Source organism: Podarcis cretensis (genome assembly GCF_951804945.1).
Source record: "Podarcis cretensis genome assembly, chromosome: 6".
NCBI lineage: Eukaryota > Metazoa > Chordata > Lepidosauria > Squamata > Lacertidae > Podarcis > Podarcis cretensis.
Genome location: NC_137175.1, coordinates 95,804,527 through 95,816,636, shown reverse-complemented (window position 1 = coordinate 95,816,636; position 12,110 = coordinate 95,804,527). Strand labels below are relative to the sequence as shown.

Genomic DNA, 12,110 nt, shown 5'->3' with positions numbered 1-12,110 from the left:
TTTGAATGCCCATCAACTGGGTGTGTGTGTGTGTGTGTGTGTGTGTGTGTGTGCCCACCTCAAATATTGGGAGTAGTGAAGGGACCTTCGCCCTTGGGAGTTGGCTCCCATGATGCCCACTAAACTGGCTGAGTTTGCCCTACTATGATTCCCCTTTTCCAGGCAGAAGTGGTAGATGCTTTTATATGTAACCCATCTAAGGGGCCATCTGGATTCATAGCAGAACCTGGCAAGAAGTGTTGGCCTTTATAAAGCAGTCACCTATTATCCCTCAGTGGGAGGTTGGGGGTTGGCTGTGGTGAAAAGGGTTAAAGATAACCCGCTGATAATTTTTGCAGGTTTCAAGGGTGAGGTGAATAGCAGTGGAAAGATCAGGGCAAAACCGTGGCATGTCCTCCAGTGTTGTTTATCCATATTGCGCTTGGAGGGCAGGAGGGTCCCACAAGCAACCCGGGTCATGCTCTCTGCCTTGTCAAAATGCAGGGAGGGGGCAAGACTGGGCCTTTTTCCTGCTGGAACCCCCCAGAACTCAGTTCTGGCACCTCTCCCAAGGCATAGCTGTCAACTTTTCCCTTTTCTTGCGAGGAATCCTATTCGGAATAAGGGAATTTCCCTTAAAAAACAGGAAACGTTGGCAGCTATGCTCCAAGGGGCACCATGGCCAATTCTAAGGGAACGAAGAAGGCGATCCTGGCCAGTTCTGGCACCTCTCTTTCCAGAAAAATATCCTTGGGCAATAATTACAACTGATAAGACATCAAGACTGGCATCTGTTCGATGTTAGTAAAAGCAACCACAACTGCTCAATAGGCAGGTCTCAGGGAAGATTTTCCACTGCATGCTGCAGTTATGGCATCAGCCCCTCATAAATTAGGGGACCGCAGGCGAGTGTGGGGCTGTGACACTGAGTAGGGCAAGGCGTGGGGCTGCAGCGGGAGCGATCTCCGGCCCCTCCGATCCAGAAAGGGCCACTCCGCCTTCCTTATGCTATGCTTCTAATAGGTTGTGTTATATTCTGGATTATGTATGTTTTAATAGATTATGTCTGAATAGGATGAGAGTGTTGGAGATACGTGCAAATGTGTATGTGAATCCGGTCTTGGGTGTTTGATTTTCGTTGTTGTGTATACTGTGTATATACGGACAATGACAATAAATTTATCTAATCTAATCTAATCTAATCTTAGTCGCCCCTCGGCTCTCAGCTGCATTCACAGCCACGGGCTCGACTGACCGGCAAGGGGACACAAAGCACTTTCTAAATTGGGTTTTACTATTCGCGCCATGGCTGTCCACTTTCCCCTTTTTTCAAGGGAAATCCCCTTATTCCGAATAGGATTCCTCGCAAGAAAAGGGAAACGTTGACAGCTGTGCTTCGACTCAGGGAATACAAAAGGGACCCGTCCCTCTCTGCGCATGTCCTTGGCCTGGAGGGGAGGCGGACACGTCACTGCCCCTCCCTTCCTTCTCTCTCTGAGCGCAAGCGCGGCGGACCGGCCTTTTCTGGCGCGCATGCTCCGTCGTCGCTTCTTAGGGCAAGGACCCTTCCCGGCTCCCATCGCCGTTGTCAAGGCGTCTAACTCGGTGCCTTAAAACAAAACAAAAAACAAAACAACCTTTCTAAAATGGGGCTCGTGAGAGAGAAGCGGGCGGATAGCGGGGATGAAAGCGGGGATGAAAGCCTGGCGCAAGTTCTGGGCGGGAGCGGCCTCTGCCCTGTCAGGCGCTGCGAGGGACGCCTGCCAGAGGCGCGCGCGGTTGCCATGGCAACAGACGCCGACGGGAAGCGCGCGGAGAGAGGTAAAGGGAGCCGCCGCTTCTCCCTCCTGGAAGGGGGCGAGGGAAGGGAGAAGGGGAGCTGCCCGGGAGGCCATTCACACGTGCCCCGTTCTCCCCCCCCCCCCCTCAGGACAGCGGGGTCGCCATGCAGCAGCGGGCGGACTGAGCCTCCGGCAGCCCCGAGGCCGCGAACCTTCTGCGGAGGTGAGAGCGGAGAAGGGGGATCGGGACCGGATCCGGAGCACGTCGGAAGGAGGCAGCAGACCAGCCGAAGTGGCCCGCCTGGGTCGGGAGTGCAGAGCCAGGGGCCGGGGGGGGCCAGACTCCCCACTCTGCTCAGCCCTGGCCAGGGATGGGGGGAGAGGCAGCCCCCAAAACTTCCCCACCCCTGGCAGAAGGAAAGGTGCTGTCTCGGGAAACGGGGCTCTGTGGGTTCTACTCGGTTGTATTTTCAAAGCAAAAGACAGAGCACTAAAATAGAAACAAAACAGTCCCACCAAATGTCCTCACACGTCTTCCCTATTCTTCAGTGCTCCCTCCTCTTGCCCTTTCCCCAAATCTACTGACCATTTCAAAACAGATCCATGTATCTTAAGACAGTATTCATGCCTCTCTCTACTCAGTTTTGCAGGGAAAAGGTGGTCTGAAATGGAGTGTATCTTGACGGCAAGTGACTCTCTATTGCAGGAGTCCAACTCGTTCCTTGTAAATGGGTTAACTGCCACAGATGGAGCAGCTTGCAGCGCAAGCAGAAATGTAGGAACACAGTGTGTGCCTCCTGCAATTTATATCCTTTCCCCCATGCTAGCATACCTTCTTAAACCAAGGCTGAAATCGAATCACATCCATCGCAGTCATACAGTCTATCTATGTGGGTTATATATCCCTTCCAGATATATGCAGCAGCCAACAATCTGTGAGTCAGTGAGCAAGCCAGCCAAAATCAACATTTCAGCATGTCTGCAAACAAAGGACTCACTCCAGTGCCGCCATCTACTTCAAAGCAAGAAAACAAAAAAATGAGAGATGCTTCTTCCTTAGTATCTGTCAGCAAGGATAGTAACGGTAAATCTTGCAGCAGGTTGTTCAGTAACGTATAGCTGCAGCCAGGGTTGAGTTTTGTTGACTGCCTCTGTCTGCAGTGTTTGGATTCCTGAAAGTACTGTGATATATTTGTAGGAGTAGGACCGTTTCTGTTTGGTTCAGTTCAAGCACATTTTGGGCCTAACAAGGTATGCGGTTGTTGCCATCCGAGTGCATGGGGAGAACAGGTCCTACAGGCGTGTATCAGAGACAAGGAAGTAGGACATGTGGGGATCAGGTTAAGAAGAAGTGGTTGGACCTGAAGCCCTTGTGTCTGCTGTTTGTTACTGCCTATAGCAGGAATATCAATTCTTCCACCTCTTTTATAGGTATCTTCTAATATGCCTCTTTACATATGGTTGCTTATCATTTAAAGAAGTGGCTTTCCAGTAAGTAAGATAACTGGAGGAGAAAATGTCTAACTCAGGCTATCTTCCCTTGGTTTTGTATGTAGTCCTAAACCTTTGGTGAGTCCATCATCACTATAAAATCCTGACCATGCCATGGATTAAGTGAGGAAACTAGCCCTGCTGCAGGCTTAATAATCAAATTATAATATTTTAGCGTTGGTAAAGGAGGCATTAAGCAACTTTGAACTTTTAGTGGGGGCATAATTAATGAAATGCCAAGTTGGTGTTGAAGACAGGAATTTCAGCGCTACTCATGTTTAACACTTTTTAAAATAATTTTTAAAAAAACCAATTCTTCATTAGTGGCAGGTTGCTCATTTCTTAAAAAATTTAAAAACACTTAGAATGAAACACATGGTCACAAAATATTGCGGGCATCGGGGAGCCCAATCTGTTGCTTGCTGTTAGCGTGGGTAAAAGTGCTATGTAATAAGTGACCTTTAGAGTCTGGTAACCATGTTCCACACACCACTATTTCTTTATAACAAAAATTATATACCACGCTGTCATCTAAAAATATTGAAGCAGTTTACAGAAATAAAACTGCAGGTGGATGCAGTGCTTGAGGTGGAGTCACAAAGCAATGAGTGCTGAGGAAATACAGAGTTTCTAGAATAAAATTGCTTCCTTGAGAAAAACCACACAAATTTTGCATATTAAAAACTGATATAATTTGGGGAAGGGCTGTAGCTAGGTAGAGCCCTGCATGCAGAAGAACCCAGGCTCACTCCCTCTATCTCTCTGGCAATGCCACCTTCCTGAAATCCTGGAGAGCTGCTGCCAGTCCGAGAAAACAGTATCAGCTAGATGGGCCACTGGATCTGACTTAGTATAAGGCACCTTCCTATGTCCCTATGATAAGCTTGAAAAACTCTCAGTCTCCACTGGTCCCATATCAAATTATTTTCCTCTAAATCTTGAGTGGTTTTTCTCTCCCCCTGTTTCATTTGATAGTCTGGGATTTTATAAGGGTCTGCCTTACTCGCACCTTAGCATTTCTCGGTAGGAATGAGCAAAAAGGCAAAAAATCTTGAGAAGAGTGATATACTTTCAGGCTGTGTTTGTGTGTGATGGTTTAACTAAAACCATGATTGCATGTGAACTAGGAGCCAGTGGTTACTAGCTAAACAAGCCAACCTTGTGTGAATTAATATTTGTGCTATGGATTTGCTGTTATTGTTCTGTCTCTGCATGTAGACCCATCGTTTCACAAAGACTTGGATGGGTTGTAAATTATAGGCACACACAGAGAAGATTGGTCAACAAGGAGAGAGGAGTAATGGGAAGAGCAGGTGGTGCTCAAAATAAATAAAATAAAATCCCCATTTGCTTCCATCATTCTTGCTCTCTGCTTCCCTGTCAACCTCTCACCCATCCTTCTCCTGTTTAGCTAGGAGTCAGTGTGCCTTCTGCAGTTACACCTGCTGCCATGTTGGTTTCCAGAGTTTCCTCAGAATTTCTTCTGTGGAATCCAAGAGGGCAGCGGGCAGCCCTGGCATTTGCTCCACCATTCCCTGCCAGCTTATCAGGCAGGGTTGGGAAGCGTGCCTTTCTTCTTATCTAAAAAGCACAGACAGTTTGGCAGCAGGTGTGCTGCTGAGCCTGCATGCTTGGCTGGGGCCAGTTCAGGTGATGCTTAGCTGAACGGAGAATCTATTGCTGCACAACATTTTGAAATGGGGAAAATAAACAAAAAGGAATCCTTTCCTCAGAACATCTGGCAACTTGTGGTGGTGTTGGGAGAGTGCAGAATGATGACAGTGGCAAAGAAGAGGGGACAGTTGTGCACTGGCAATGGAGGGTCTATGGTAGCATGGGCGGCACTTTGCCCGGGTCCTCTCAGTCCTGCCACATGGCTCTTTTCAGTGCATAGATGTTGCAGTTTGATCAAAGAACAGAAATTAAACGCATATCACAATGTATCTCTCATGTGAGTCTTTGAGTGCTCCAAGCACCTTTTTAAAATTCTGAGTATCGTGTACCTGTAAAGCAGAGCTTTCCAAACTTTTCATGTTGGTGACACATTTTTTTTTAGATGTGCACCATTTCACGACACAGTAATTCAGAGCAAACCAGAGGTTAAACTGACCCCTTTCCAGCCCCGGGAGGAGCGCGGGGACTGTTCACATGACACACTACAACTGACACACTAACGTGTTGCGACACACAGTTTGGGAAGCTCTGTGGTAAAGTAAGAACTCTGTGAATGTAACATGGCCGTAGGCAGGATTTATTTTAGGGTGGCAGTCTGTATGTGGGGGGCAGGTAGAACTGAGTTATCTGTGATGCCATTGTTCAGTTAGTTAAGTATATTTATTTATTTACTTGATGGGGGGGCAGTTGCATTCCCCTGCGCCCCCTGGCTACGTCCATGGTATGTAAGTGGATATTTTTCTCTGTTGCTGTTGCTTCTTTCCTCCTTTAGCAATGCTCCTACTAAACAGTTACAGCAGGGGCTTCTGTAACTTTATTCAAAGGCCAGTTTATATTAGGGATTAATACGGATTTTTAATGTTATTCTTGAGCACTAACATGAAATGTGTGTGACAGAATTGTCAGCTTTAATGGGGGGCGGGGTTTGGGGGGTAGAGATAATCTGCTGCCACCACCAAATATTAACAGTTACTCTTGCTGTTTCTTTCTTTTTTCTAGAACTCCCTCAGTTAAGAGACAAGTCAGGTGCATTAGACAGTTCAAAGCCTCTTCCCACATCTTTACAGCGTGATTTCATCCCAGAAGAAATCTTTGTTGCACTGACCTCTGCTGCCAACCCAGTCCCCTGTCCCAGTGTTTTAAGACCCCCCAAGAAAACAAAAAGTATAAAAGACTTTCAGGTGCATAAGTTCATTTTCAGTCTATGAATATTTGCTTTTTAAATACAAAATTTGCCACAAAACCCACTTGCTATAGATGTCTGCTGGTGACTGCGAATTATGCCAGGTGCACATAGACATCAGTATTTTAAGACAACACTTTGCAAGAGAGAGCATTCCTGTATTTGGAACATGGCGGCATGAGAAATGCTTCAGAACCTGAAGTTCACTGAATGGTGGGGGAGGCAAGAAACAGTAGTTGGGCCAAAGAACTGGCACAGTAAAGCAACTTAGAGTTTTATTAAGGAGATTTTAGTACTTCAGCTTTTGTTACTTATCGTACATATCACAAACTACTTTCAGTAACAGAAACTTTTGAGATTGGTTCAGTAAGAAAAAAATAAGCATGCTTTGGGCATGTTGTATAAATAAAGAACCCATCCCTTTATCGCATCTGTCTTTTGCATGTTCTCCTTCCTGTTTTTGATGCATATTTCACATGCATTTCTCGCCAGCTCATAAAAAGGCTTCAGCTAAGTCTTAGAAGAAACAGCTGACAGGGTCTCACTGCTATGTGCATTTGTGTGTAATGTGTCATTAGGCTTATCAGTATTGGAGATGTAGTCTGTGCTTACCACCTGATCCCGAAGAACCTCTTGAACCAGTCTTTTCTGTTCACTCTTCAGGGGTGCATTCGTACTACTGATGGGGTCTGGCAACATCCTGTACGCAGAAACAAGTTTCGATATCTGATAGAGCATCCGATTTGCCTCACAGGAGCTGGAAGGTAATGGAATTAATAGGGCCCTGGCACGTCACATGCCTCTTTGAAATAACCAGTAGCAGTCCTAGGATTTAGGAGGCACAGTGCAAGGCTGAAGGAGAGTGCTAGGGAAACGTCCATTAAGTATGTTAGACGAGAGTGGCTAACCCGAGGTGATGGTGTGCTTGGAGATGAGCAGGAATGCCCATGAACCAAGCTATGGCCTTAGAGCAGCTTTTGCTAACTTGTCACCCTCCTGATGTTGTTGGATGCAACCCCTATCAGGCCCAGCCAGTTCTGCTGGTGATCAGGGATGATGTGAGTTGTACTCCAGAACGTAGGAGGGCACCTGGCCGGGGAAGACTGGCCTAGAGTCTGCACTTCGGCCTGTTTCCTCATGCTGCTGCCTGCACCCACAGAGCCAAACCATTCCAGTGCACGGGAGGCTGCGTATGTTGCTCAGCATTCAGCAATCTGGCTCTGTTTCACACTTGGGTTTAACTTGTGGCGCACTTGGCAAAAGCGGTGGCCACCACTGTTTGAAAACCAGCCCTTTCAAGACCCTCCTTGTCAACACATTGCTCCATTTTAACTCAGGGATAGGGGGAACCTTGAAGGAGTTTGCCTTCCGCTGAGAGTAATCCGCTAGAGGGTAGATGTTGGTGGTTGGTAGACCAAAAGTGGCTGGGGGCAGAGGCAAGAAGCAGGCAGGTCTTCTCTCTTTCTTTTTCTGTCATCCCCTTTCTCTTTCTCCACCTCTTCCCATCAAGCAATCTGTTGCTCTTGGAAAAGATCTGAACTGATTGGTTGCAGTGCACTTCCCCCCTCTTTTCCATTGTACTGTCCGTTTTGAGACCACCACCACCATGATTTCCCTCCTCCTTGCCAGAGTTCTCAACTGATCACTTGCAGAGTCTGCTTCCCCCCTCTCTCTCCCATCACTCCATCTGGCTCCCTGCCCCATTTCTCCTGCAGGATGTCTCTGAATGCCAGTCACCGGGGAACAATAACATGAGAGGACTGCTGTACTCATAACTTGCATGTGGTCATTCCATAAGCATCTGATTGGCACACCTTTTGGGGTTCATTTCAGGCAGCAAAATGTTTTGGGCCAGCATTGGTAATAGCCAGGGGTTATTGGATAACAAGTAAGGTTCTTCGGGGTCATGTGGCCAGCATGACTAAGCTGCTTCTGGCAAACCAGAGCACTGCACGGAAACGCCGTTTACCTTCCACCGGAGCAGTACCTATTTATCTACTTGCACTTTGACGTGCTTTCAGACTACTAGGTTGACAGGAGCTGGGACTGAGTAACAGGAGCTCACCGTGTTGCGGGGATTTGAACTGCCGACCTTCTGATCGGCAAGCCCTAGGCTCTGTGGTTTAGACCGCAGCACCACCCGCATTCAATTCTATTCTGCCTTGGTCAGATCCCACCTGGAGTACTGTGTCTACAACTTAAGAAGGCTATTGACAAGCTGGAATGTGTGCAGATGAGAGCAACCGAGATAATCAAGGGTCTGGAAGCCAAGCTTTATGAGGAACAATTGAGGGAGTTGGGTATGTTTAGCCTGAAGAAGAGGAGACTGAGAGGAGATATGATAGCCATCTTCAAATATCTAAAGGGCTGTCACATGGGTAGCACCTGAACCAATGGCTTCAAGATACAAGAAAGGAGATTCTGACCACATCAGAAAGAACTCATGGACTCTTCCAACTCTACAATTCTATGATTCTGTGTTATATGAAGGTGGCTAACCGTAATCAAGGTACTCAGGGATAATGGGAAGATTGTTGCTGCAGCAAGGGTTTTGAGGCAGAACACTGGCAGAAAGTGGTAGATGCACTATTGGGTTGAAATAGCAAAGGATTTGCCTTTGGATCAGATACTTAGTGAATTCTTGATAACCAGAAGAGAGGTGGCGGCTGCACAGTGGACCAATTGCACCTTCATAACTGAGTGATAGTTTTCTTTGTGTTTTTAAGGGATGTCTCTTTTCTGTATGACCTCGCTGCTGAGAAAGAGGCAAAGAATCCTCCCCCAACTCCAGTCTCTCACAAAACTTCAACAAATTTGCAGCAGCAGGAACCCACTGCAACTAAACTTGTGAGTTGAATCTGACTCTGTATCAAGAAACTGTGATAACTTTAAACACAGGAATCAGCTTTTACAAATTCTTTCAGAATGCTGAGAGACAAGATGGACTTTGAGCTGAGCATTGACTAGAGTGTTCTGAATTTTTCCCCCCACCCAGCATAATATTTTAAATCTGGAATGAGCAGTGGGAATTGAAAATGAGGACTTTACCATTTTTGTGTACCATGGTTTTCTAAGCTTGCTAAATTCACTCCCCAAAGCCACAAGGAATCTGAGATGGTATTTGCCTATTTATTTTGCTTGGCTGAAAAAAAAAATCTGTTAGAAAACATTTACCCACTGATTTCTAGGCTGTACATAATAGTTCTGTGCAGTTGTAGCACTTAATCACAGTTTTTCTTAAAGATGGTTAAGCACTTAATCTGAATAATTGCCCCAGCCAGAAGGCAGGCATGTAGATAGGCAGGCAGGCAAATAAACAAACAGGCAGTTGTAAACCAAGCGGAGGCCTCCAGCAAGGGAAAGCAAGTCTATATATTTATTTTGTGGCAATCCACATAAATGCGGTCGTGTGCAAGTGGGATGCACATTAAGTGGAGGTGTGTGTGCCTGTATAAAAACCCAGCTCTACATATCCTCTTGGGAGTATGTGGATTCCTTATGTCTCAGTAGCATATTTTAAGACCTTCTCTGTCTGTTCTGTCTTTAGCCAACAGGTATAGCAGACAGTCTTGTTCCAGAGGAATTTCATATTCTAAAGAACAGAGGTGTCCTGCGCTTGGAGTATTATGATGAGTGAGTGTTCCTGCACTTCTTTTAGTTGCTCCTGCTTTGCATCCAGGAGTGACTCACTTGGCTAATAATAGCCTCCCAGCAGTGGACCTGCTACTGCTTACTCAGAGGAAACAGGTGAGGCAGTGGTGAGGCTGTGCCTGTGTACCAGCTGAAGCTCCAGGTCGGTTCCACCGCCTTGCCTTGCCCCTCCATGTCCTGGTGAGCAGCAGTGACTCAGCTGCCAGGAGGCCAGTGCTGCAACTCCACCCCACCTGGCGATCTGCTCCTGGTTGCACCTACTAAATGGGATGAAGTGGCAAGGCCAAAAGCACCTGCATCTGGGCAGGAAACCTGTAAAAAGTCTATTTCACCATTTTGCCGAGTTCAACACTTTCAATTTTTCAACTAAGGGATGCTCAACTTGCATATACAGTGGTGCCTCGCAAGACGAAAATAATCCGTTCCGCGAGTCTCTTCGTCTAGCGGTTTTTTTGTCTTGCGAAGCATCCCTATTAGCGGATTAGCACTATTAGCGGCTTAGCGGCTAAGCGGCTATTAGCGGCTTGGCGGCTTAGAAAAAGGGGGGAAAGGGGAAAAAACTCGCAAGACTCGCAAGACGTTTTCGTCTTGCGAAGCAAGCCCATAGGGAAATTCGTCTTGCGAATCGCCTCGAAAAACGGAAAACCCTTTCGTCTAGCAGGTTTTTCGTCTTGCGAGGCATTCGTCTTGCGGGGCACCACTGTATTCTCAGACAGAGACCCAGGGACTGAAAATGCCACCCAAACTGACTTCCTCATGGATGGCCAGGCAGTATAATGAAGTTGGTCTCAGTTAGAATTAGATTTTTTAAATAAAAAAATCTCAAACATAGATGTGAACGAGGGAAACTGCAAGCAGATTTGTTTACTATGGATCGATTAACAGAGCCTAGAGGCCAGAAATCTGAATTAGGACTTGAAAGTGTGAATCAGGGTTGCACTCTGCCCATTGGGCATCTCTTATCTGGCACTTTTCTCCCAGCCTGATTAACTTCTTGTACTGGAGTTAAGACTGGAAGGAAAATAAATTTGAATGACACAAGGTGGGAAAAGAACAAAGACAAACATGGATGCATAATCTCATCTAGCCTAGCCCTTCATTTGGGCCCCATTTCTGCATGAGAAATATGTAGCAGATTACCATTCCCCAGCCCCACTCTTTTCCTTACTCAGGTTCATTGTACCGTGGTGCCCCACAAGACAAATGCCTCGCAAGACGGAAAACTCGCTAGACGAAAGAGTTTTCCGTTTTGGAGGTGCTTCGCAAAATGAATTTCCTATGGGCTTGCTTCGCAAGACGAAAATGTCTTGCGAGTTCCTGCTTTTTTTCCCCTCCCCCCCCTTTTCTAAGCCGCTAAGCTGCTTATCCGCTAAGCCGATAAGCCGCTAAAAGCCGCTAAATGCCGCTAAACCGCTAATAGCGCTAATCCGCTAAGCCGTCAATGGGCTTGCTTCGCAAGACGAAAAAACCGCTAGACGAAGAGACTTACGGAACGGATTCTTTTCGTCTTGCGAGGCACCACTGTAGTTGTTTTATGTCACCGTGAGTCTCATTGTAACAAAGAACTTCTTCAATTAATTCACTTGCCTGCAACAGAGTGGCCCGTCTCTTAGTCTACTGTATTTTTAAATTTACACAATAAAAATAAAATAAATGGTTGAATCCTAGAGTCCAAAGAGATTTTTCAACTACAGTAGTCTATTGCTGTTAACATCATCATTATTAATCTGTTGCAGTAAATATACAACCCTACTTGAAGACGATGAAAACAGACTGCGGGTTTTCCCATCCATGTGAGTGACACTCTGAATCAAGATGCTTTTGTAGCGCATGCTATAGAAGGTGTTGTGAATCAGAGGCATGTCCCTTTCCTGCTGCCTTGTTAGGAAGCCGTCTGGGAGGCTGGAGGTCCTGCAGCTGATGAAGGTGATGGACACCATGCTGGAAAGGGCTGGAACAAATAATAAGGATGTTGGCGTAACAGGGGTTTCACAGGTAAATAATTCCTGCCAATCCTGATTCAATCGCATCCTCCTTGATATTGCCCACTTCTAGTTATACTGTACATCATTGCTGGTGAACCTCTAGTTTATGGGCCTCGTTAGGCCTGCCGGACCTTAGAGGCTGTCCCCCAGCCATTTGAGGCGAGCGATGCCCACCTCCCCTAGACATGACATCATATATGAGAGTTCAAGCTGCGGAAGGGGAAGGGGAATTGGCAGTGCACTCTTAAGTATGCTACCGATTCTTCCTTTGCTTCGGCTTCGCCTTTGAGCCAGTGCCAATGACTGGGCTCAACCTCTTCAGCCCTGACTGGGCCAAGCAAGCTGGGAAAGCACTTCCAGAGACCT

At 46.6% G+C, this 12,110-nt stretch overlaps 1 protein-coding gene across 1 annotated transcript in view; it reads left to right on the top strand.

Annotated features, from left to right (window-relative positions):
• Positions 1-1,610: 1,610 nt before the first annotated feature.
• AXDND1 (axonemal dynein light chain domain containing 1) overlaps positions 1,611-12,110 on the top strand; it is a 47,119-nt gene continuing 36,619 nt past the window's right edge. The window contains 9 exon segments of the mRNA XM_079981194.1: positions 1,611-1,748; positions 1,751-1,800; positions 1,910-1,983; positions 5,925-6,106; positions 6,772-6,872; positions 8,835-8,955; positions 9,656-9,741; positions 11,496-11,552; positions 11,646-11,754. Of these exon segments, the coding sequence (XP_079837320.1) occupies positions 1,626-1,748; positions 1,751-1,800; positions 1,910-1,983; positions 5,925-6,106; positions 6,772-6,872; positions 8,835-8,955; positions 9,656-9,741; positions 11,496-11,552; positions 11,646-11,754 (903 nt within the window). The 5' untranslated portion in view covers positions 1,611-1,625.